The sequence below is a fragment of the Pagrus major genome, chromosome 2, assembly GCF_040436345.1.
Source record: "Pagrus major chromosome 2, Pma_NU_1.0".
NCBI lineage: Eukaryota > Metazoa > Chordata > Actinopteri > Spariformes > Sparidae > Pagrus > Pagrus major.
The window spans coordinates 23,187,975-23,213,263 of NC_133216.1; the positions used below are offsets into that span (position 1 = coordinate 23,187,975).

A 25,289-nucleotide genomic window follows, 5' to 3' on the forward strand; every position below is an offset into this window, starting at 1 on the left:
CAGCAAAAATCAGGCTGAGTTAAGACTGCACTAACCAGCGGACATGCTGATGATGATGATTTCTTCCTGTGAAACAACATTTGTTCTCTACTAGCACATTAACATTACACAAAGTAACACAAGGTGTCCAGAAATGCAAGTATTGTAAATTAAATGCATACTTACTGCACATCACTAGTCTGTAATTTAAAGTGTCATTAGGCTATTCTATACATTTGATATTGAATTACATTTCATAAAATGCTTTTGAATGCGCATCCTTAAGCAATGAGCAATAGTTTTTATAAACGAAAAAGGACAGAGAAAATAGGACATTTCTATTCAATGTTTAAAAGGGTACTCGAGCGATATGCTGACTTTTTGTCCCTAGTATAAGACCAGTTTCAAAAACACTGGATGCTACATTTCCCATAATGCAACTTGATAGCATCCGCTGTTAGACTCCCTGCCTGGTGAACGTCATTGTCCTTCAAACTCAACAAATCCGGTTCGACACACAGGCTAGTTTCCGGGCTGATCATCATGACATCATTAGGTCATAAGACATGACAAAACACCTCCGGTGCTACAGAACACATTATACAACTGTTCTCACCAGCTGAGTAGGAATCATCTTGAGTAGTAAACTGATCACAGCAGAGAGCTTTACCAGTTTCTCTACAGTCTTGTCCTTGCAGAAGGACTTTGAGGAGTCATATGTAAGAACAGGGACAGGCCATATTGGGACCAAAATGTCAGTGTCCCAACCTCTAACCCTGCAGTGCTCCTGCCGAGGACAATGCTGACAGTGTTTCAGTGAATGATGCTGCAGCAGTTTTGTTCCTGGATCTGACACACAGTGAAATCTGAGGACCAAAAGAAGTGGAGAGGAACTACATGCACTTGTGGGATTTCTACACAGTGCGCCTTACTGGAACAGCTCCCTCTTTTGGTGCGTGTGAGTATGACATTCTCAGATGTGATGAATCACTCTTACTACTTACAACTGATGATGACTAAGACACATACTTTTATTAAAAAAGGGGGAGTATATGCAGAGGATGAAGGATGGTATAATATTTCACAACCTTTTATATATCTTTGTTTGATGACATAAAGTCACTGCTCATGTGTGGAGGTGTCTTTTGCTTGTTGAGTTATATCCTACCTTTGGGGTTTCCATATCAGTTTCTTCCACTTCTTTTGCTTGGCCTATCAGTGAAGGTAAAGAAGAGTGAATGACAGGTTTTGGTAGGTTATCTTCTTTACTTTTTCATGATATGATTGTTGAAGCTAACTGAAATGCATGAGTATCGATGCCTCTCAGCCGCTACAGTTTCCAGAAGTCCCAAAAAAAAGGACAAAAAAAACAAAACAAAAAAATCAATCATAATGGGCTGCACTCTGTTATCATCTATTATCTCTGGTCCTCACAAATTTGAGAAACCTGGGTAACACTTTATATTAGGGTGCACAAATTGACCATTAACTAGTTATTAGCATGCATATTAGTGGCTTTTTACTAGTCTTTGCCAGTTTGCTTAGAGGAGTTTTCCCTCAATATCCTCCTAATTACTGCTTATTGATAGTAAGTTAGGAAGTGGTTGGACATGAATTACCACATTGATATATTTTGCTCAGTATAGGATAGGGTTGCAAAGGTGTGAACTTTTTAATTGTGAGATATTCTACTTAATGTTAAGTTTTTCTCACTCAGAATATGTTAAATATTGTACTCTGTGTAAAGCTACTGGTAAAACAGTTGAACAAGACCTCACACTTATCAACCCACAGAGGTTCTAGTGAAGTAGTTATGAGAATGGACCATATCTGTTAAGTGTAATTTAGTGTGAATGTGGTTTCTGTGGTACTACTATCTTATATGACCCATGTTAGGGATGGGGCAATAAACTGTATTATTGCGGATCGTGATAAAAACCCTCAGGGTAAGTTATGTGTGGTGAATTTCCATTATCGTGATAATGGTCAATCATGATAATTGTGAATATCTTCACATGTCGCCATGGCTGAGGACACAGCATGTCCACGGTATCCCCCACAAAAAGGCTAAATCAGATGTAATCAGATCATAATATATGTACCACCTTATTATTTACTATCAAGAGGGGTTTCACAGAGTAGTCTATTAGTCAACTATCACAACCACTTGTTGACACTGTGTACTGTTGTAGACTAATCATTCAGCTGAGATTTTAGCACAGTGTAGTAATAAGTCACATCATAATGCATCACACCAGGCCAATCAGGGCTCTTCAGAGGGCCCGACAACAGAAGGTGAACAGAACTTTAGTCGTTGTTGAGAATAGATTTGTTTAAACAATCCTATTCTACATTATGCCATGTTAAATTAACATAATTTAGGGTATTTAGAGAAGGAAAGACTTTCGCTATCCCTGCAAGAAAGCAGTCGTGTTGTTACTGCCGTAGTAATTAACAGTAGCTCCAGCTCAGTTACCAAGCTTCCTGGAGGTTTAGTCCATTCAGATGGCGGCATCTGAGGACGCTATTTTACCTACCCCCAGGTTGGTCCCACCTTTATGGTTGTATTAGACCTTTATAACAGGAATTCATCATTGTTATTGGGTGAATAATACATGATAATCATCAGTCTGATAAAACAACTATTCAACTGCCTTTTTTTTTTAGCCAATATGCTACTTATGTGCATGCTAATAAGCAAAAGGTTAATGGTGAGTATGTGTATCCTTATCTAAAGTGTTACCAAAACTTTTTATTTGGTGTTTCCTGTAGTTGGTTCAGATGAGCTTTTCACTGATAAGAAAACAGAGAGGACCAAAAAACTCACTTTCTGTCATCTCAGTGGTTATTTGATGAGCACTCGACTTCGAATGAAAAGCCCTAACGTGGTTGTAAAGATGCTCTGACATTTGCTGTTAGTCCTTCTCTAATCCTGGTAATTTAAAACAAACAAAATTGTTTGAGGCTAACATTTCACACAAAATTACGTGTGTTTGTGTGTGTGTGTGTATAAAGCGAGGCAATGGGTAATTGGGTTTACAGAGTGCAGTCCTTTCACTCCAGTCGCTGCAGCCGCCAGTGACTCAATAGAGAGCGCCCACATGTACCATGAATCACTGTGATCAGAGGCCCTCAACCACTCCTCCATCTATTCAATCAATTCATTTTTTGCTGTGGCACCTTATAATACATTTGCCTCTCCAGTCAGAGCAATTTCTTCCCACTCCTTTACCCCTGACTGAGCTTCTCAGTGCCTATTGGGATATTTTTTTCAGCTGTGCAACACCTTCTGCAGATGTTATGCCTATCAGTGAGCTAATCGAGTTTAATATCTTCTCACTGAGAGAAATTGATTAACAGAGGACATTTCTGTTAAGATTAAACACACAAGCATTAACATTTTATCCAATGCTTGATGCATAATAAACACACTGTGTCAAAATCCTTCAATATTCGCCCAAGACTACGGAGAGCTTGAAAGTGGATGTTTAAATTGACCCTGGGTGCTCTGCTCACTTAGGATGCAGAGGAACAGAGGAAGCCCTATGTAAGAATAATCCATGGCCTCTTTGGATCAGCCAGAAGGGAAATCAATCATGGCTGCTACAGAGGAAGGCAATTCAGAGGAGACAGATTACAGATTACACAGCGTGATTTATGAAACCTGAAGAACAGGCTTTCCATTAAAGACGAAATATGTTTAAGAAAGCCAATCTGGCACAGAGAATTGAATTGGACCGTGGAGATCTTTGGAGTTTAGTGTTAATCCTCAACAGCTCTATGGAGCTAAACCCCTGGATGGAGCTGATGTGTTCAGCATTGAACAATTGTGTTATGATGTTTTACACGACAGATGGATCTCCACCTACAACATATTTGAGTTTCATCCCTGTGGATACGCATCTGGATAAGACTGCTTATTTGCAGAGAAAAAAAAAACGCATTAAATGATGCCCTGCTGGGGCACATTTAGCGTGATCAGCGGGATTGATTTGCTGATGAACATATGTGAATTATACTGTGAGTCACCATTAGTCAGCAGTGAGGGCCTGAAGACAGACACACGGCCCACTCAGATATTTACAGTAGGGGCTGTAAGGTGATGTGAAAAACTACCTATATCCTTATACTTGCCTTCATATAAGTGCCCCAATTTAATACTTTGGCTAGCACAATGGTTTGAATGAACCCCGGCCTCTTTATCTTGCAGACCTAAAGTCCCTCCTGCAGCTAATACTCCATTAATAAGACAGTACATGAAGTGGATTTTGGACAACTAACAAATGGATTGGTATCAGTTTCAGCTCCAACAGACGGACGCGTCTCTAAAAATGATCACTGAAAGACAAAGACGGGTCTAAATTTAGTTTAGCTCATACCATTAAATGGCATATGTCCATGGCACATCTCCTTGTGTAACTCTACAGTGAGGCAGATGTCCACCCAGCATGATAACACGGCCGTTCACAAAAGCGGTAAGTGGGTGTGCCGGTGACAGACAGATTTTCCACAGACAGGAGTGCTTAATGAATCACCTACACTGACGGACATCAACAGCTGGCCCAAAATACAGGCCGTGACATGATAATGACTCAGGCTCAGATTGGTAGTTTTATTTGTGGAAGAAGTTATTAAGACTAGAGAAGGCAAAATTAGAGTCTGCAGATAAAGAACCATATGTCCTGTTCTGAGGTTTATTTCTAAAATTCTGTATCTACAGCAGTTGTTCCCATAGTGGGTGCTGTACCAACTGGCAAGAGATGCTGCAAGGCTGGTCCCTCCTGAACAACATTTAATCCCCTTAACACGGTGTTTACCTCAACTGATATTACAAATTTAAAAATGTCAAACTAGAAGACGTTTAAATACTTACTGTTGACTTGAACTCTTTTACACATGAAATCGAATTTTAGGGCAGTAACATGACACAGTGTGTGTTTGAATCTGAACTTAGTGGTTAAATGGACAGTGTTGTCAGAGGAGGTTTTGATCTCACTGACCAACAGCACCAGAGTGGAGTTCATTGCCTGATTCAGCTCTGGTTCAGCTTTTGTGTGGCTGACCTCACTGCTGTTCACAGGATTCTTTACAAGGCATATCTGAGGCATTTTTAGCATTTTGAAGACACTGATATTTGATTACATTTTTATTTTTTTATTTCTGATGTCAATAAATTTCATATAATGTGCCTCTTATTGAGTCACTTAGTGAAATGTGGGAAAATATAGTTAGCATTTTGTTTGCATTTGCATGATAAGATCTATACACATACAAGGGCTTCTCATTCTGCTTGAACTAGTTTTTTTTAATTGTTTTGTATTCAATAAAATTCCATCTTATGTCTATGGCCAAAAGGTTGTGTTAATAATAACATGAATGAACTGCACAGCCAGAGGTATTTAGTTTAAAATGATGTCAAACTGACTTATGAAGACACTGATAGATATGATATAGATAGCAGACATAGACATATTCAAATAAAAAAAAAATATATTTGGTGAATTTAATGAACTGCAATTGTAAAGAAATACTGTAAATGTCTCCCTGTATGAAAGCTTGACACTATATGTATGTGTGAAGCAGCAGGCCCATTTAATAGAAGAAATCTGACCCTCTTTTTTTCCATTAAAGCATATGAAGTGAGCTATTATTTCATTGTCTCATAATAGAAATAATGAATCAAAGTGTGCTTGAGCTACTAGCACTTCTTTTTCACACCATAATGACTATCATACGTGATTCATTTAAGGGCTAAAGATATAGTTATGTGAGGGTAACGCAGTAATACCTGCCAGGAGTATTTATCACGGACTGGTAACCTGAAGCAGTGCTAGGACTGCCCTGTATCCCCATCGACAGGCACAGTAAATCTAACCAAATTGCCCTTAATGGACCAGGGGAGCAGAGATCACAGTGGAGATTTAGGAGGCCCAGAAGCCAGCTGGAAAATCCCTTCGACTCGAACGTGTGTGTGTGAGATATATAGCAAAAAACGGACATAGGGTGACTTATTCCCTGTATTCATCAGGTTAAGGTAAAGGCATGTGTATATCAATCATTTAGACATATTGCTCCTATTTGATTTAATTGCAGAATAAAGCAAAAGCTACCCAGTAGTCACTGAATACACTAATGTAAAGCCCTGCCACACCCACAAGAATAAAATATATGGAATAGCTAATGCGGTCACAGAGTTCTGTGCAGCTTGGCAGTTCTCCCTGATGTACTCAATGTAAAAAAAAAAATAGCTTGTTATACCTTTTACAACAGGAACAATGCGGCTTTAGATTATTCCCGTTGTAAAATGCAGGTTTAAATCTTTTAACGCTACATTTCTTAAGCAAGTCAAAATACTGTCGTTGACATTTTGAAAGTCTGCTTTGGACAGAAAGAAAGCAGGAGCATTTTCTCAGCAAAGGTCACACAGAAAAGGGTACAGCTGCAGAACAATAACGGGGTCATCTCGGCTATGTGATTTAGTCAGTGGAAAGTACATTAGCACTTACTTCAGTAGATAATCAAAGGGTGATTATCAAGACAGCCAGAGGACGAATTCTGGATTATATAGTATATAATGGATTATCTTTACAATTTTTCCTGTTGTAGTAGTAGTAGTAGTAGTAGTTGTAGTACATATAGTAGTATATATGAAAATATCCAGGGTGGGGTTTCTTATACAGTAACAGTGCAAATCAGATTAGATGTGGAGAGATAAGTCATTTCAACATTTAATACTTGTGTAGTTAAATCTTTTTATCTTGTATCTCTCATATTAATGTCAAAATATTTATGAAAATTACAGCACCAATGCCTCCACCATTTCTTCTTAATTTAAAAAGTTATTAAAGCCATAGACTCATGCACATTTTCCCTATGCATGTCAGGTGATGTGCTGTTTGATCACGCTAAAGACCACCGCATAAGAAAGTAGCACAGCTAAAAGAAAGGTAAGAGAAATCAGACCTGACCTTATGTTTGTGCATGGTGAACAGGCAGACACCATCCTGGCCTCTCTCCTGGCTCTCATGGCCTCTCTTCAATCACTGTCCCGCTGTCTCGTTGTCAGATTGTCACTTGTCCAGCATGCTTTGTCATCATCGCCAAGCCTCATAAAATCCCTCCTTGTCCTCCTCTCTTACACAGCACATCCAAAATCAGCCAGAGGAAAAATAATGTCTGAGACTGAGAGTGGCCAACAGAGGTGATACAGACGACACTTGTTCAGCTAAAATGCCTGTTCACGAGCCGCAAGACTGAGTAGAAGCCGCTATCCTGATAGAAATATCTCTAAACCAGTGTTCTCCTCCTTTGCCTGCATCACCTCACATCTGCTTCGCTGAGCCATGGATGAGCAGTTGTACGAGGGAGGACGGGTCAAGGATGCGAGCGCTCTGATTGGCTGGCGGGCCATGGTGTGTGTGTGGGGGAAGGTCCCTTTGGCTATGCTTGATAAGGGTGGTCCTCTGCCTCCTTTCCTCGTTCGTCTCCCTGCTTTATCAGCCTCCCTCCCCTGCTCTCTTCTCTGTCTCTCCTCCTCCTCCTCCGTCTTCTTGTCTGCGCTACAAGCTGCAGGCATGCATTCGCGATCCTCGACTATAAAGCATCACGGCATCTGTGCGAGCAGCAAAATCAGCGATATGGTGGCTGCACGCACACACATACACGGATGAATATGGAGAACGGATAGCAACTGCGTCATGAATTCATAGCATCTTGCAGACATAACTACCCTGGCAAAGCCAATGACCTAATTTAAGCAAGAATCTCACTTACATCTAGGGCTGCAAATAATGATTATTCATCATTATCGATTAATCTGCCGATTACTTTCACAATGATTCATTTAATCTATAAAATGTAAAAAAGCCACTCTTCCTTTGCTATTATAAATGACAAAGAGCTACAAATCCTTACATTAAAGAAGCTGAAACTGGCAAATGGTTTACAAACATTTTTGCTTGAAAAATGAGCTAAGTAATTAAAGGGTAACTCCACCATTTTTCCACATTAAATTGTATTTACAGGTCTTGGGAAGTGTTACTACATATGTAAAAAAAAAGAAGCATTAAGGCTTTTGTGGCTCCAGAGGAAGCTGCATGTAATCTGACAAATTGCCTCTAGTGACTAAGTTGCATTGTGGGTAATGTATGCACCAGGTTTTGGAACAAAAAAGGTGATATCTCTGGTTCTATTTTAAACATTTGTTTCAATCCCCACAATGAGTCCGACAGTGTTGCAGGAATGCAACAGAGAAGTGGTTTGTTTTCATACTAGTATTTCACATATGCAGCAGTACTCCCTAAAACCTGTAAACACACTTAAATGTGTAAACTTGGTGGAACTACCCTTTAATCAATTATAAAAATACTTGTCAATTGATTTTCTTTCTACCAACTAATTGATTAATTGGATAATTCTTACAGCTCTACTCAAATCATTTTCATCATCACCATAACCATTTTTGGATGTGCTGATATAATCTGGTGTGCAACTACATGTATCATGGGGGGAGATTGGCCTGAGGAATCAGATGCCACGAACAAACAATATAAGATTAGAAAGAAAACAAAGCTGTAGACGTACCCTTATAAGGCTAATAAAGAGAAACTGTTGCCTTGTCAGTGATATGAAACATTTAGATGAAAATTAAGTGTAATATGTGTAAATATAGATAACATTTTTTTTGTGAGTAGGAATTCAAGAGTGTAGATAACAAATCTGGGGGAAATTTCAGTAAAGTTTCTGATTTGAATCAAGCCTGGACTGGATAATAATAATGTCAAGTCTCTCAAAATATGCTATCTTGGGTCGATTATGCTCGACTCATCCTTTCCTTGTCTGAAAGTCATTCAGAACAAGAAATCGGGAACTCGTCAATTTTGTGGGTATCATTTACTCCGTATGTTGGATCCTTGCTTTTCTGAGGCTCCTGCACAAAGTAAAGAGTGAGATCAGATTATGCTGACCTCCTTCACTGGAAGCTAATGTCTCAAACCACAGATGATGATCGATAATCCAGCAATCGAGACGGCGGAAGAGCAATGCGGACATTAGAGCAGAGACAGAAAAGGCAGTACAATACAGTACTGTTTGGGAGAATCTCAGCAGCAGAACTCTATGATAGCCAATATAAAGACAAGATCAGTTACTGTCACATTAGTCAACTCAGCAGCCACTTATTTGATCAGCCATGGAATACATCACAGCTTCTTTCTGCCTGTAGACAAACTGACAACAACTGACTCTCCTTTCAAACATGCAAACTCCAGAGTTTCCAAAAGCACTTGCATCCTGCTCGCTTAATCCAGCCAGAGGGCTTTTTGCATGCATTATTTACAGTTGGCTTTATAACAAACTGAGTATCGATCTTGTGAAGTTTGTGTGACTCATGAGCACTTAGGAAATAGCTGCAGTGGGGTTACAGGGGACACAGGAACAAAACATTGTACAAAAGATGTGCTTGGGGACAAGCAGGACGGAGACGTTTTTACATTATGTAGCCTGTATGTCTAGGATGGACAGCATATTATTTTATTATTATAAAATGAGACAGATGTCATATGGGATTCTGAGTGCTGTAAGGCTGCAGAACAGTTAGTTAATTTTGTTCTGTTAGTGTGATCATGTATCCATTATATCAACAGCTGCCAATAGTTTAATTTGCATTTTCACTTTATGGGTGGCTCGAGCTAGTTAACCATTCAAACCCTTTTTTTAACATGTTCCACCCTGAGGACATTTTCATACTGAATCATTTATTCCTGATTTTCTCTCACTTCACTTTCCAATTACAGTTACTTTGGCACCAGCGTGAACTCTATTTGTAGAGAATTAGCTTAGTAGATGTAATGCCACCAAATCATGCAGGTAAAGGTTTTTAAACTCAGATCAAGCGTATGGAACTTTGTCCCTTCAGCAGATGAATGTGAAATACACACATCATTCAGCACCATGAAGCTGAAACAACCAAACACATCTTTGCTTGAGATTAAGTGATGACAGCACACTCGACACTCAAACACAAAAAGAAGCACCACTTCACAGTCTAATAGCCGACTTCCTGCGACATAGCATACTCAACATTAGAAAATTCACTCACTCTTATATGAAAGTGGTTTTTCAAACTTTGCAGTCCATCGGGTAAGTGATCTGACTTTTAGTGAATATGTTCTGTGTCTTCATTCAGCAGCAATTCAACAACAGGAATTTAAACGCTTAATTTCCCTTAATTTCCATTAGAATGCACAACTACTGGCTTGAGAGACATTGTACTAAAACAAATCTTATATTCACTGTTAGAAAGTTATTTACAGAAGAAGACGTTTGTGTTTTATTCATGTAATGTGGCAACGGGAACAGACTTTATGATGAAGTTGCCAAACCGTGTTAAATAAACCATGTCTTGGTTGTTTGTTAGACTACAGAGACTCCTGGTGGTTTAAACCCAGTCTGCTAGTCAACCAACTCGCATGACTGACCACTTAAAGCATACCAAACCAGACACACACATACCAGAGTGCACACACACAAATACACCAAAAATAACAGTGTCCACTCAGCTCAGAAAACGCACCAGTCAAACACCACTTCTTCTGACTGATCACTGATCACACACTCACCCGCCAAAAAGCAAAGCGCTTTCATGGTTATGGCCTCGTAACAAGCCCATAATATCACTTCTCACTGTCATAATTACTCTTAAACAAAGCACAATACATAGTCAGGGCTTCGACACAGACATCAGCCGGGAAAATTCTACTGTTCCACTCATGCACACATACAGAAAAACATGCAAACCAACATGTAATACATGTAGATATTATCAGGGAATCAATGGAAAATCCAGGTAAAAGTTGTCCCTTATTTATTGTTATGCTGTGATACTACACCAGAACAAATTCAAGTGCTTCTCCACTAAGGTTGGGCATGGAGGACCAACTATTCATAATATCCCCATCCCAACATTTCTCATGTGCTGCACCACAGATTAAATACATCATCACCTGTCACTCACCTTTTCAGCTTGTGCCTTGGACCCCTCTGCTGCAGGACTGGCACAGCGTCTCTTGTGACACAAAGCCCTCACACCTTGAGGAAAGAAGTGTCCGTGGCCACAGTGTGTGTCCGTCCACAGTGCTGACCTGCCACCGGTTGGCTAGCTAAAAGACTAAAAACTCCACAATAGTGTTCAGCTCACAAAGCCCTGTTTGTGTCTGATGTTGTTTGTCCAATAAAAGCAAACAATGGCATTCCATGGCTTGCAACTGTATTCACTGCTGGCCTCTCCCAATGTAAAGCGCATTCAGACACCTTGGTTGGTGGACAAAGCCGTGAATCTGTGTCAAATGTGGGGTGGGCGGGACGGGGCAAATGGGGTGACAGCAAGGGCCGGTCCCACAAGCCCACCAGCATGTGATGTATAGTCACACCTATCTAGGTAAAGAAAGAGCGGGTAGTAAACAGACTCACCTGATTTTGTCGGCTGCACTGTCAGACCTGCACAAGAGAAGAGAGGAGAGAGAATTCAGTTATGTGGCACTGAATCGATCGATTTCAGTTCAGCTTAGATTCATTGTAGTCTTATGTACTGCATTACTTCTTCAAATACCACTCACAATAGAAACAATTATAAAATCCCCAAAATATTTACAGGATAGCAATTAACAAATGGTTTATAACACATTATGACCTACTATTAAAAGGTGCAATATGTAAGAACTGGACATCTGGCAATTCATACTCCAAACAAATAGGGGTGCAGCGAACCCCCAGAGTAATCACCACCTGTAGCTGCAGTTACTGTAGCTAGTTAGCTCAGTTAGCTGTGCAGCTAGTGGTCCAGACTTGGGGCACCGCACACCACTACCTCAGAAGCTTTGGTAGGGGCTAGCTGGTTAGCATACTAACTTCAGTATGTAAGTCCGCAACACAATGCATAGACATCTTTGACACATTATTAAAACTGATTTTGTTATTCTGTTGATAATTTTTTTTTTGATAATTAAGAAGAAATCAAGAACGTTTTGTGTCGTCTTTGTAAATAGATGCAACTCCTTCTATGAAGCATCCACTGTTATATAAATAATTCATGAGTGTTTGATAACATGGTGACACTCCTGGTAACAAGATGCTTATTATTATGTATTAATACACATTTATTGTGTAATTTATAAACAAACTTGTTAACAATGCATAGATGCTTAAGAACGTGAAAATAGACTTTTTCTTTTCTTGAAATTGTTAATAATAGCATTACAAACACATTTATTAGTAACACTTTAAGATAACCATCATTAATAATTGGTACATTTACGGTTAATTAAACCTTAGCTAATAGTTTTTTCACTGGATCAAACAATGAGCTACTTTATATACAATTTAAAAATAAATTATTAAGTTTATAAACAGTTGCAACTTTATAATGGCCATCCAAATAATATTCAAAGATCAACTAATTGCAAACATACAAAACTGCTTAAATATGGTTTATAAAACATTTCAACATAGGTTAGAAATGTCCTTGTATCTGCTTACATTGTAGTGTTTTATACAGTACTGTATTGTTGTTACACCTGTTAACATACCGCTCCATTCTCAGGCCTCTTCTGTTCAACACCTAAATGCTGCCACTACCTCAGATTAAATAAAACAACAGACTGTCACACCATAATTATGCAGATGACACACAGATTTATATAACAAATATCACCAGGTGACTAATGGTCTCATACAGGCACTGAGTAAGTGCATTGAACAAATCCATGACTGGATCTGCCAAAAACTTCTACAGTTAAACATTGATAAAACTGTTAATGAGCCAGAGAAGAACCATTAAATGTCAGTGCTCAGCTGACCACAAATCAAGCCAGAAATCTTGGGGTATAATTGAACTCAGACTTAGACTTTAATAACAACATCCAGACAGTTCCACAATCAGCCTACTATCACCTTACAAGTATATGGACAATTAAAGGACTTTTGTCTCAGCAGGACTTACTGTAGAAAACATGTCCAATGCGTTTGTTGGTTCAACTGGTGTAACACCTTACAGGTCTCTCTAAAAAGTAGATCAGACAGCTGCAGCTGATTCAGAACACTGCTGCCACTCCAGTTCTCAGGTCATTACACTGGCTTCCTGTTTGTCAAACTAAACATTGAGAAGCAGCATTCAGATTTTATGCACCACACATCTGCAGCAAAGTTACAGAAAACTTGAGATCTGCTAGAATTTGCAGTTTGTTTGCTTTTCTGTTTGACACTGCATTTTATTAAATGAAATTTGGGACCCATTATTTATATCCTGCGCTGCACTATAGCTGTACTTTAAGTATGAGTCTAATTCTATTTTAGCTTATTATTAACTTATATTCTTATCTTCTATTTATTTTATTAAATCCTATTTACCTATGTATCTTACTTCATTATATCTTCTTTAATTGCCTTGTGTTTTTTTCATTTCTTGTCTTATTGTCTTATGTATCACCATGTGCTTGAAAGGTGCTACACAAATAAACTTGCCTTGCTTATAATGGGGATTCTTGCATGCATTTAATAGACAACCTCGAGTGAAATACTGCAATTGCATTGTGCTACATAAACATTACACAATACTATAAATTGACCCATTTAGGGCACAATGTGTGATCCCGATTCACAACTCGCATTCATGTGCTGCGTCATCTTCACTGATGAGTCATATTACACTGTCTCAGCAAAGTCACATTGTGATATTACATAACCCTATCTGCAGTTATAGTGGGGGAGTTGAACTTAGTAGAAGCCTCCGATGCAAACACACAAAAATGACTGCAAATGAGCAAACTTGCCCTCCTGTCTTCACTCCCTGAAGCACCGCAGATGCCCTGAAAATCTGGCAGAGGCAGCCAAAAAATCACAGCTAGTGGTACATATTAGCCTGCTGTTAATTCACCAGAAAACGTAGCTGCACATAGCACAGTGAGCAAACTGCAGCACACAAGACAAACAGACAGATGCGGCGAGAGCAAAAAACAAGCCTGGCGCACACGGAGGCGGCGAGACAGGTAGAGAGGCAGCGGTGCAAGAAATGCAGCTGTTTTTACCTGCAGAGGAGACATGACATTCCGTGCCCTCTAAAGCCGGCTACAGAACGCTGCTCTCCCTGCAGCTGCTGCAGACGCCCCTCACTAGCTATCACCAGCACAGCAAAGAGAAGAGCAGCGAGAAATCCCATAGGTTTGACAGATACCGCTTCCTAATTCGAGCAAGTGGAGACACCGAGCGAGGAGAGTGCGCGGGAGGGAGAGCCAGAGAGAGGAACATGGGGGAAGAGTGCAGGACAGAGAGAAAGAGTGGAGGTGTAGTGAACGGTAGACAGAGCAAAGAGAGCAAAGGCAGCTGAGTGGGTGCTTATTATGAGGCTAGACGAAGAGGATTCCTACACATTTTCTGTTTCAGTTCCACTTTTATCAGAACGTTCAACATTTTTGGGATAAATTAGGTATTAGACCAGAGGACAGAACTATACAATTCAAGGTCAATACCTTCGCCAAGAGCTGGACGGGGTTAAAGTTGGCCGTGATTTGGTGTAAAGGCTGTCCTCGGTCCAACAATCAGTTTAAAGATTTACAGTGATTTAGATCAGATGCTTCAGTCATTTCATACACCCATCTAATTAGGTCAAAATAACTTCACTTCACTTAATTTTCATAACTGCATTTATGTGCTGGTGGTAAAATCTAACATCTGCAAGCTTTTAGCTGCTAAGCAGTATTAATCCAAGGACAGGCTAAAAAAACACAAAAACAAAACTAATCATAGACCACAATCAGGACTGTATCTTTAGGATACTGTTAAATATTTGGACACTGACTTCTTTCATCCTATCTTTAATCATCATTGACCCTAAAATGTAGGTTGTAGGACAAGTAAGAAGAATGAGCCCTGCACCAGTGCACTTATCTGCTCTTTATACTGTGAATTAAAACTATCTCAAGGCAAAATGAATATATATGAAAAGTTCTGTAATCCAGATAGTTCTACTTTCCTGATACATCCTCCTCCTAATCCCCCGGTAGGCAAGAAATCACTCGCTGAGTTTCCTTCTGGCTACATGACTTCACTGCAGGTATGAGGTATAAAACCGCATATCACATCCCAAGACACCAGGCGCGCGCACACACACACACACACACACACACACACACACACACACACACACACACACACACACGTGCTTAAAACAGACACCTACACACACCTACACAGCAGGTTCAATGACTGATTTTATGTCCAAGCCCGTCACTGGTGCCCCGGTGACAACTGCAGCATATTCCAAGGGGATACAGAGCTAATGATACTGCCTGTCTCTCAACTCAAGCTATAAGCTATAGGGAAGTAGAGGCTGTAGGAGTAGTTACACATACTATTAAATAGGCAGATACCTGGAAAAAGGACAGTTCATACTGACAAAAAGGCTTTTTTTGTAATATACCTTTGAAGTACAAGTACACAAACACCCTCTATGCTCTTTTGTCCTCATTAATGTCATGCCATTGCTTCATTTGCACAGATAAGTCTCTTCCAACACAATCATGTTAGCTGGCTGAAGGCTTGCATTTGAACAAAAAATGGAAAACAATTAAAAGCCACCACAAACACACAGAGACGGGTTATGTAGCAAAGCTTTTGAGCACTAATATGAAGAGGAAGCGCCCTCTGGTGGAGAATACATGCAAGACAGACTGACGTGGCCAGAAATTAGGGAATGTTGACATTTTGAGTTGATTATTCTTCCCAGTAGCATGAAGCTAAACGTGACCTAGTAGACCAGACACAAAAACTGTCCTGTGTGTGTCCTGACTTGAACCCATTGTAACAAAGCTATAAAAAATAATTTAAGTTTTAACATTCACTGTATATCTCCAACATTCAGTGCCTGAGCAGTCATTTAATCATCAGCCTCAAATCACATTTTCATTAATTCTTTGAATCTCTCTTCTGAGAATGAGGCCCAATCAGAGATAACACACACATGCACACATACAAACAACAACATACACATGTTGCTCACCTCTCCTCTCGGATTAATGGAGTCAGGAAGCGAGTGTTGTCATCTTCGTGGCTGCTCTGCAGGCTGCTTTGCTGACTGCTCTGCTGGCTGCTGCATGGCAAAAAAGAGATGTGAGGCTGTCAATCATTACGGCACGGTTGGTTGATGGTGCATGTTCATTTCATCTTGTGTTATCCAAGGAAAAAGTTAATGTGAGAAATCTCATGAATCAGGCTTTTTAGCTCATCTATTAGTTACTATGTAAACTGCCATGAAATATTTGCCCCTGCACACAAGAAACACTAGGAGACAAACATGCATGGCATAAATAGACCTCCTTGTATAAACTGAACGATTAATGTTTTACTAACACAACATTTTATAGGGACCTGCAGGGAAATGTCACAGTGTCCGTCATAAATGTTTTGTTGCTTGGCCAAACATTAGCAATTCAAGATCCTTCATCAAATATACACAGCAACAATCAAAAATATACGGCAACTGCCAATATGTACAGTATATGGCATATTGGTCCGCATAGTGGCAGAAGTCCTGTCTTGTACATGCAAGTATCAAGTGATAACACTAGAGGGGGCTACATGACATGGGCTATGCAAGAGATAAGGCTTCTGATAATACATAAGAGGGTTACAGGAGTGTCAATGAATCATTACATCATTAAAGAAAGCATGTTTAAGAGATATGTGACTGTAATTACCATACAAATAACGATGCAAGTTCAAGTTTATGTTTAGATTATTGTTAACTAGTTACTTTAAGATGCACACGATTGAGATTACATTATTTGTCAGTGAATGATTTCCCTTTTTTTGGATTCTCCTGTCATTCCAGCAACACTTGCCAGAATAAAGCCGGTCTGTTGGGAAAGTTTCTTCATTAATTCCCCCTCTAACTCCACAGGGTGCTCTAATCCTATTCCACCAGTAGCAATGCGCTTCTCGAGGCTGGAGGGGACGCTTTAATGTATGAAAAAAGCCGATTTTGAGAGTTGAGATAATTTTGGTACGCTAAAGATGCTCTCTGAATATAGTTTGCTATAGTAGACATTATGCAACCACTTAACCTTGTGTCAAGCATTGAAATGCTATTTTTTCTGAAAAGAGGTGAAATAATCTTTTCAATATCTATTTATCTTTACCCACTTAAACTAATTAATACTGGAAACAAATGATCTCAGCTGCTTGGCAAATGTATTATGCTTTAAAAAAAGGGAGAAATATAGCTGCATTAAGGTTGAAAAATGTTATATTTCAATGAAAAAAAAGACTTAAGAAGTAAGAATTTAAGTCCAGTGTACGTGCCATTCCTACATTTAAGCAGCTGTGATGGATCCATATTAAAATGATACTGCACATGTATGCTGACTCAGGACAGAGATAAGATTAATGCTCTTTAAAAGACTCCGCACTGAATATTATCAGGGGACTCATTTAGAAACTGCTGACTTTTCACCATCACATAACAGCCCACATTGGGTGAAAAAAGATCATTTTTGTGGAATATCAGTTCAGCTCCACTCCCTCATATCTCAGCTCCAGTCTCCTCTGCAGCAGGTGCGGCATGTCTGCAAGCTGTTCTCTCAGAGGGAAGACACGTGTGCTGTACAAGCAGATGTGTTTGTTTCCAGTTATGCAAGTGTTATTACTCGCGTCCCCGTCTCAAGCGCATGTTCGTTCGAAATCAAGAGGACAAAAAGTTGACATGTGCCCTCACCGAATTATTCATTACTCATAAACAATTGATGTGCCCTTTGAATATGATAGCAAGGAGGCGGAACAAAACACGTTCAATTTCAATGTGGAGTTGCCGTGACAACAATCTACAGTGCCCAGTAAAACCCCCACAAATTAAACAGTATTTGCATGTTTAAGCATCACATTATCTTGCAGTCACAGACTTCTAGTCTTTAAATATGTGGCTGTCATTGATGTTGATATATTGAAAGTTGTATGAACTGATGGTTTGCAAAGACGCTTTTTCATTCTATTGAAGACCATGGAGGCAGTTAAATTGCTAGTTCTCAACTGACAAGTGATTGAAGCTACTTTTCATCATCTTACTGCTTCTGCGATGAAACAATTTGAAGAACTTGCAGACTTATTAACATTTCTTCTGATGGTAACTGCGCGCAGTTGTGTGTCTGAAATATTTAAATGTTTGGGCGAGGTGGAAGCAGTGAAGCCTGGTGAAAGATACTGCACCACTTCCTCAAAATAGCTCTACTCTTATCAGCCTGCTGAACAGCAGATTCCACTGTGTCTGCAAGCTTCCACTGTTCCCAATCTTACACACAAACGTTGACAATCCACACATACACACAGGATGTGAGCGACACATGTGATAAAACAATGCAACATCGAGGACCAGGCTCCACTTGAGGTCAGAGCAGATTCAAATCAAAATCAAAAATATTCTCTTGATTTTACACCCAATCAGAAAAGCTTAAACCAATAACTACATTTCATAAAGTATTTCAGATAATCTCTCCATCAGCTGAATTAGCCTGCTTTTACATCAATTAATTTCTGACCACCTTTAATCATTGCTGTATATCTTCATGCATCTTTTGCACTGCAGAATAAAAAAATAAAAAAATCAGTTAAAGCTTAATAAAATGTGTTTGAATACTTACAGTAATTGTGCTGTTGCCATGAGCAGAACACCATGTTAAGAGTGTTCACACTGCATGATGAAAATAATGACAAGCTGCAGTTTACGCGACAACATTTTTCTTAAACCAAAATACTCAAGGAAAAAAACAAACCCAGACGGTCAAAGTGCTGTGCAGCCATGAGTGTTATCCTTGCTGGAGGTAAAGGTCCAGCATCTGTGAAGCTGGCAGGAATGCTGCAGCTAGAAACAATGTAATCATTACACTGGCTTGCCACACACCACTGGTGTTTAAGATTCAGTCACACAGTCAACACTTTGCTACATTTGCTACTTTTGTCAGACTATAATCAATTATCATAGCTAAGTCAGACTTAAATTGACACACATACATACATAGGATTATTCAATAAGTGTGTCTTGCCTCGAGTTAATATTTAAATAAAATGGTTTAATATATATGGTATATAGTCCAGGCACAATCACCACAGGCAGCAGTGGAACAAACTGCATACGTTAGTCAACAACCTACATAAACTCTTCATGTACTAGTACTTGAGTCAATTGTGTTTTCAGATTTAAAATTCAAAACATGATTCATAAAAAATAAAATGAAAATCTGAAAAGTGGTTTTCAAAAGTTCTTCTCCTTAAAGATTAAAATAAATTCCTGTTTTGTAGAACAAGCCATTTATACTGTATGAGACACTAGTGGGTCAACATTGATGTAGTGTCACTTTGATTTTGCCTGTTCCACTACGTACAGCTGTTTGACATGTGCACTTAAGAACGCATTTGCAGGTTATGGTGAGTAAAATAAGTATTATTTGAACATACCTTAGCAAAACCATGTAGTTAAAAAAAAGATACATGTCATCAATCAGTCACTGGTGCCAAAGAAGGGAAATTAAAAGTGAGCTCACCTTATAAACCAAGCCAGAACTCTTTGTGCAGTCAGGGAGCCAGACCTCATTTTACCTATTGTGATAGTAATCTTTGTATTTTAAGTCTAAAATGCCAGCCAGACAGCTGTAGCTGCATTTCAGTCCTCACTTAAGCCACTATGCTTCATCAGTGCTTGTTGAATGGTCTAAAAGGAAATGAAACCCCCTCACAGCACTCTAATTTGACGTCAGAATGGTTGGGGGGAGCTGCAGCCGTCAATTTCTAGGAACTTTCCAAAACGGACAATCTGACACTCACACCCACTTCACATTGTGATTGGTCACCAGGTGAGGAAGTATACATGGTTTGAACTTTATCTAGCTCACTTTACTTTATTTGTTACACAACTATTTCTATCACTGCTCACATGATCAACCAAGTCCAACATTATAAATGCCTTCCAGGAGAAACTGTCTGACAATGTGTATCGTTATTCCCATAATTTCAACGTTTGCCACCATGTCGCCCTTCTCTGTGACTCGGGGTTGGGAATCACAGAGTAACTCACTATATCATATGATTCACAACATGTTGTGCATTCGGGATACATTCTGTGATGACCAATACATTGCAAGAGAATCATCTGACAATACATCGCAATATCTGTCTAACTGAAGAATACAAAATACCCTTAAAAGGCAAAGTGCAGAAATTATGCATTTATCCACCGCACTGTGGTGTCAGTTTCATAGAATCTGACATGAACTGAGATGAAACAATGTATATAAAGTGCAGACAGTCTTAACTTAGTGCCTCTTTATCACACACTGACTGCAACCTGTCCATGCCCACATGTGCTATCATGCAAAATAACTTTAAACAGGCAAAAAGCCAAACTGCCAGAAGGCAGAACAGTTCTGGAGTTACAATGTTTATAGGATGGATACAACCACAGCTCACTACAATCTTTTCAATCTGCGTAAATTAAGTTAACACAAGTTTACACCACAAAGAGTTATAAAGTAGCTTTTCTGGGAAGTCAAGCTGTCAGAAGAATCCGTTTAAATCACCTGCATGTTCTGATAAAAATATTGTTATTTGGCGGCAGTGTATCTATGACAGTTGGCTTTTCACCTTGCTCGCTATAAATACCTTTGATTTTTTGAAGTACTTAGTTCTGTTTGAGTGTAACCTGGCCCTGTGTCCAAGAAAGTGAAACACATCATCCAAGTTTTCAGATCTTTGGAGAACGTCTTGTCCTGGGCACCAGTAAGACAATCAGCAGCCTTGTCTCTAACTCTATTAAGTTAAGTAAAACTTTTCTGATGATTCTGCCCTTTATGAAATTAAACTGGGTGTGTTGACGTAGACAGTAGCTGCACTATATTTCTTACTCCCCTGTTTATTCTGCTGCATAACATTTTAGCTTCTTATAGCATTTATTATTGTGACAAGCACCTTGAACTGTTGTTGAAAGTCTGTTTATTAATAAATGTGCCTTGCCTTGCATTGCTGCAGGTGTAGCTAATATTAGAGCAACATGAGCTGAATCTTATGTATTATATCATCAGTGAGAGTCTTCCTTATGCTCACAAATGACCATGCTCCATACTCTGCATGGCTATAACACCAGAACCAATGTGCATTCATGGTGCTATTGTGAAACAGGTTGTCAAAAACTACGTACATCAATAAAAAATAAAGACACCCAAGGCTGTAATAATAAACGGATGTGAGCAACAGTGCTGGCATTAATCAGAACATATCTATACGCAAGGACGCATAACAAGGAGAATTTGTCATGTAAAGTTGTACACCATGTACAACTTAAATGAAGATAAACATATAGATCTGGATTATTTATGTCACTCTTACGCTGCTTTAAGCCTGTAGAATTTTTTATATACCACACGCAGCTAGTAGCAAGCAGCAGCTTGAGGCGGAGTCATGTCATCTTAGCGCCACAGTGTGGTATTAAGCTGAGGAGCTCTTGTTAGAACAGGCCACATTACACCCTGAGCAGGAGCCGAGCTTTACTTATGATGTGCTGGATAATGACAGTATTTCACACTCAGGGAGGCTGTCGGGGGTTATGCACTCGTGCCTCTGGAGAGATGGTGTCTTCCACTCAGACAAAGATAACACATTGATGGAGTGTGTAATGAACCTGTTCCTGGCAGCCATCTGTTACCAGGGATAACTCATAGGATGCAGCAATGACAGAGGAGAAATAACTACCAGATACACAATTTGTCATCTCTAAGAACTGCACTTGTCCAATAATGGCCAAAAATGACAAAAGTGGGGCACATTGGACCAATTTTCCTGTGGCTAATTAGAGTACAATGAATCAAGCAAAAGATCAAATTGAAATTGATATACTGTATGAATTCTGCAAAAGGAAAAAATTGCTCAAGTTGACAATATTTTCATAACAGCAACATAGTGAAGGCTCTAAGCACTGTGCTACAGACTCTCAGGTAAAATTACAATCTAGACTTAATTTATTGCTGCAGCACAAACACACACATGCTCATAAAGTAAACTATTAAAAACCTTTTAAAAAGCTTTTTCTAACATGAGTGGTATAACTGAACGTAGTTCATCCGTGATCCGTATGGATGCTGCACATGGTTTGGCACGCATGTGAACCGCGGATTAATTGCAAAATTTGAAAGACATGATTTTAGAATGAAGTTTGGTTATGCATTCGGGAACTGAGGGTATTTTAGCATTAATAGTTCACATAAATTGAGCCGACCTATCTTCTAATAATGAACTTTGTAAACAGCATAAATACGTATAGGAATTATGTCAAAAACAATCTCTCTGCTTGTAGTAAAAGGTTGCGTAAACACCGACAGCTTATAAAATCTAGACAGCTGGTCTGCGTCATTAAAGCAATATAATTAGTTTACAGTCACATTGAACAAACTACCAAAAAAGCAAAATAAAAAGTCTGGAGATTCAGTGAGGTAATTGTATGTCAGCATATGACATCTCCTGCCAAGAGGTGGGGTCGTTTGTCCACTTTAATATAACAACTGAGTATTGAATAATTCATTTATGTTTTGAGATTTTAAGAGTTTTGTGATCCTTTGCACCCCTCTATAAAACCAGAACTTTATTTCGGTATACTCATCAAGTTATCTTTGTAATACATTGGTCCCTCTACATAAGTAGCTCATAGAACCATAAATGAAGTTGATCGAGTCTGTGAGATTTTGTAAATTTTCATCAGCTTTGTAGGGCTTCATTGAAATCTTTAGTACAGTACATCCAGTTACAATACTTTTGTTCTGTCTCACATTCAGCCTAACCTTAATTCAGACTGACAACTGAAACTTTTGCATAACTAGGATGAATAAAAATGCAGGACAAAAGGTATTTGGAAACCTTTTGACCTGCATTTTTATTAACCTTCAATCTGCAGAAAGTCACATTACTGAAACTGTTTGAATACTTTAAATGGGCTGATTAACTTTATTGACCCCATGACCTTTCCTCTAGTGTCACCACACATACTGTATCTTTGATGCCAGTTTATTGCACAACAATGCATCCAAATGGATGAAAAGTATTGATTTTGTAAACCCCTCGACCTTTCTTCTAGTACTGCTGTCAGGCTGACCTTTACGTTTTGAATGTCCGTACGGTATCTCCTGAGCGCTTAGTTTTAAACACAACATTGAGTGTACATTAATGCTCCCAAGAGGAAGCAACAAGTTCACTTTGTTGACTCAAAATCAATGAAAGCATCAGGATGAATCAGCTTTAATTTAAAAAAACTAATTAGACGGTCTTTTCATTTCAGATCTACGTTCAGCTTTCTTAAAAGTGGTGCCATGCGTCATTTGGGGTTTTCTACACGGATGTTGTTTTTCAGGACTATATTCAAGTGAGTGTAGGTAGTCCAACACATGCTACAACACAAGACTGGAAGAAAATACAGGGGAATGCATCACATCCAGATGAATTACTGACAGAATTACTCTTCCCCTAATCAGATCACTGTTGAGTCACAAAGTAATAAGACTGAAGAGTACTTTGTTGTTGAAGCATTCATATACAAGAAGGGAAGACATTTTCGTTTCTCAGTGGCCAATGTTGAACAGGCATTAAACTATCTACTACCCCTCTTTCAGTTAGTGATACAACACATTAGTGCAGGTAGCAGGAGCCTTGAAGCAGTATGAAGGTATTAGGGAAGATGTGGGGAGAAGAGGGGAATGGGGAGAGGTGATTCGGGAGGGCCCATACCAACCTGCTGTCACTGGCTTGCTCCTTCTTCTCTCTGACCTTCAGCCACTTCCTCAACAGGAAACGCTTGCGACGCGGAGAGGCGCTGGGCGTGGAGCATCTCGACCAGGAAGAGACGGCATCTTCGTCGCTGGATGGCGTGATCTCAATGGAGGGAAGCTGGAGGTACTCCTTGGAGCTGGAGCGTGATCGGGCCGTAACGTGGCCCACAGTCAGCCGCCCCTTTTCCATCTCCCTCTCGCTGGGCACGTTCCTCATGCGCCGCATCTTGAAGCGCTTGCGTCGGAGCGTCGGGGTTGAGGAGCTGGATCGCATGGAGCCATCTGACACGACGTTGCTTCCTCCGTCTGAGTACGCTGGGGCATCCTTTGGAACGCTTACCTGGAGTGAAGGGGGTCTAAGAGTGTCACTCATGGTCCTGACTACCTTTCTAAAGTTAAAATGCAACCCTCAAAGTGTCTTTTTGTGAGATCCTTGGTTACAAGAATTGAAAATTCTCCAGTTCTGCAGCTTAAAGAGCTGTTAGATAAAGTTGAGGTTCAGTGCTAAACAGATGAGGCACAATATAGAGTTGTTGACAATCTTTGGTGGACCTTAAACAGCCCGCTCAGTTCTTGTTTATTTAAGAGTCGTCTCCATGTGCCAGCCAATGGACTGAAAGGCTAGCTTAAAAGTCCTGATAGCAGGTATCTTGGGGCTGACCAAGTCCTTGTGCTGCTCCTCAGCTGCTGGTTGATATGTATCAGTTCAGTGGCTGGCTGACAGACTGTGAAGAGCAGTCTTGTGGCAGTAAACTCAGTCTCTCAGGCTGGGGAGGAGAGGGCTGGATTAGATAACAAAGGGGGCTTCTGTTCTGAGAGCAGCAGATGAAACATGTATAAGGCCTGACGGGGAGTGTAACACAACTCCTTTGCCGGTCCTCCCCAGGGACAGGCAGGCCAAATTACACACACCCGCACTTACACATTGGCTCTGCTACTGTCTAAGCTGCCAAAGCTGTTACCTTAGCTGCTGTTGCTAATGCTAAAGAGGAAGGCACCAACTGTCAGCCCTTGAATATTGATGCTGATGTTGTGAAAAGGCTTGGAGGTTGTTTGTTGTCACTTTGCGCCCATTTTGAAGTTGCTGCAGCAGAAGAAGACGCTTTCGGCCCAGGTTGTGCCCAGAAGTCTCTCTTGCACCAGTCAGTGTGTCGCTGTCTCCACGCGGTTAATGCCTACAGGTTAAAGGGAGGTGATAGGATTGCAAGGTACAGGCAAGGCTGAGGGTGATGATGACCAAGTAAAGCAGCCAAACAACCACACAGGCAGATAATCAGAAAGGTAGGCGTGTACAGGAACACACACACACAGGCAGATACCACGATAACCAATCACAGGAAACAGGCAGAACCTCTGATGGGATTCACAAACACACTTACATGACCAAAGTCTGATCTACTAAACATACAGTGCCTATTCACCACCACTCACCAGCCCAGGTTAATCAATGCCTTAAACCTTTTT

General features: G+C 39.8%; 1 protein-coding gene across 2 annotated transcripts in view; it reads right to left on the reverse strand.

The window, feature by feature from the left end:
- Nucleotides 1-24,198, reverse strand: part of gramd1bb (GRAM domain containing 1Bb) — a 74,748-nt gene extending 50,550 nt beyond the window's left edge. The window contains exons 1-3 of one of the 2 annotated variants that reach the window (XM_073484178.1): nt 23,789-24,198; nt 16,031-16,120; nt 11,449-11,475 (exon numbers count right to left, since the gene is read on the reverse strand). In XM_073484178.1, coding sequence (XP_073340279.1) covers nt 11,449-11,475; nt 16,031-16,120; nt 23,789-24,198 — 527 coding nt within the window. The remainder of the gene's footprint in view (nt 1-11,448; nt 11,476-16,030; nt 16,121-23,788) is intronic. The other variant, XM_073484169.1, reaches the window with a different exon arrangement.
- Between the last annotated feature and the right edge of the window lie 1,091 nt (nt 24,199-25,289).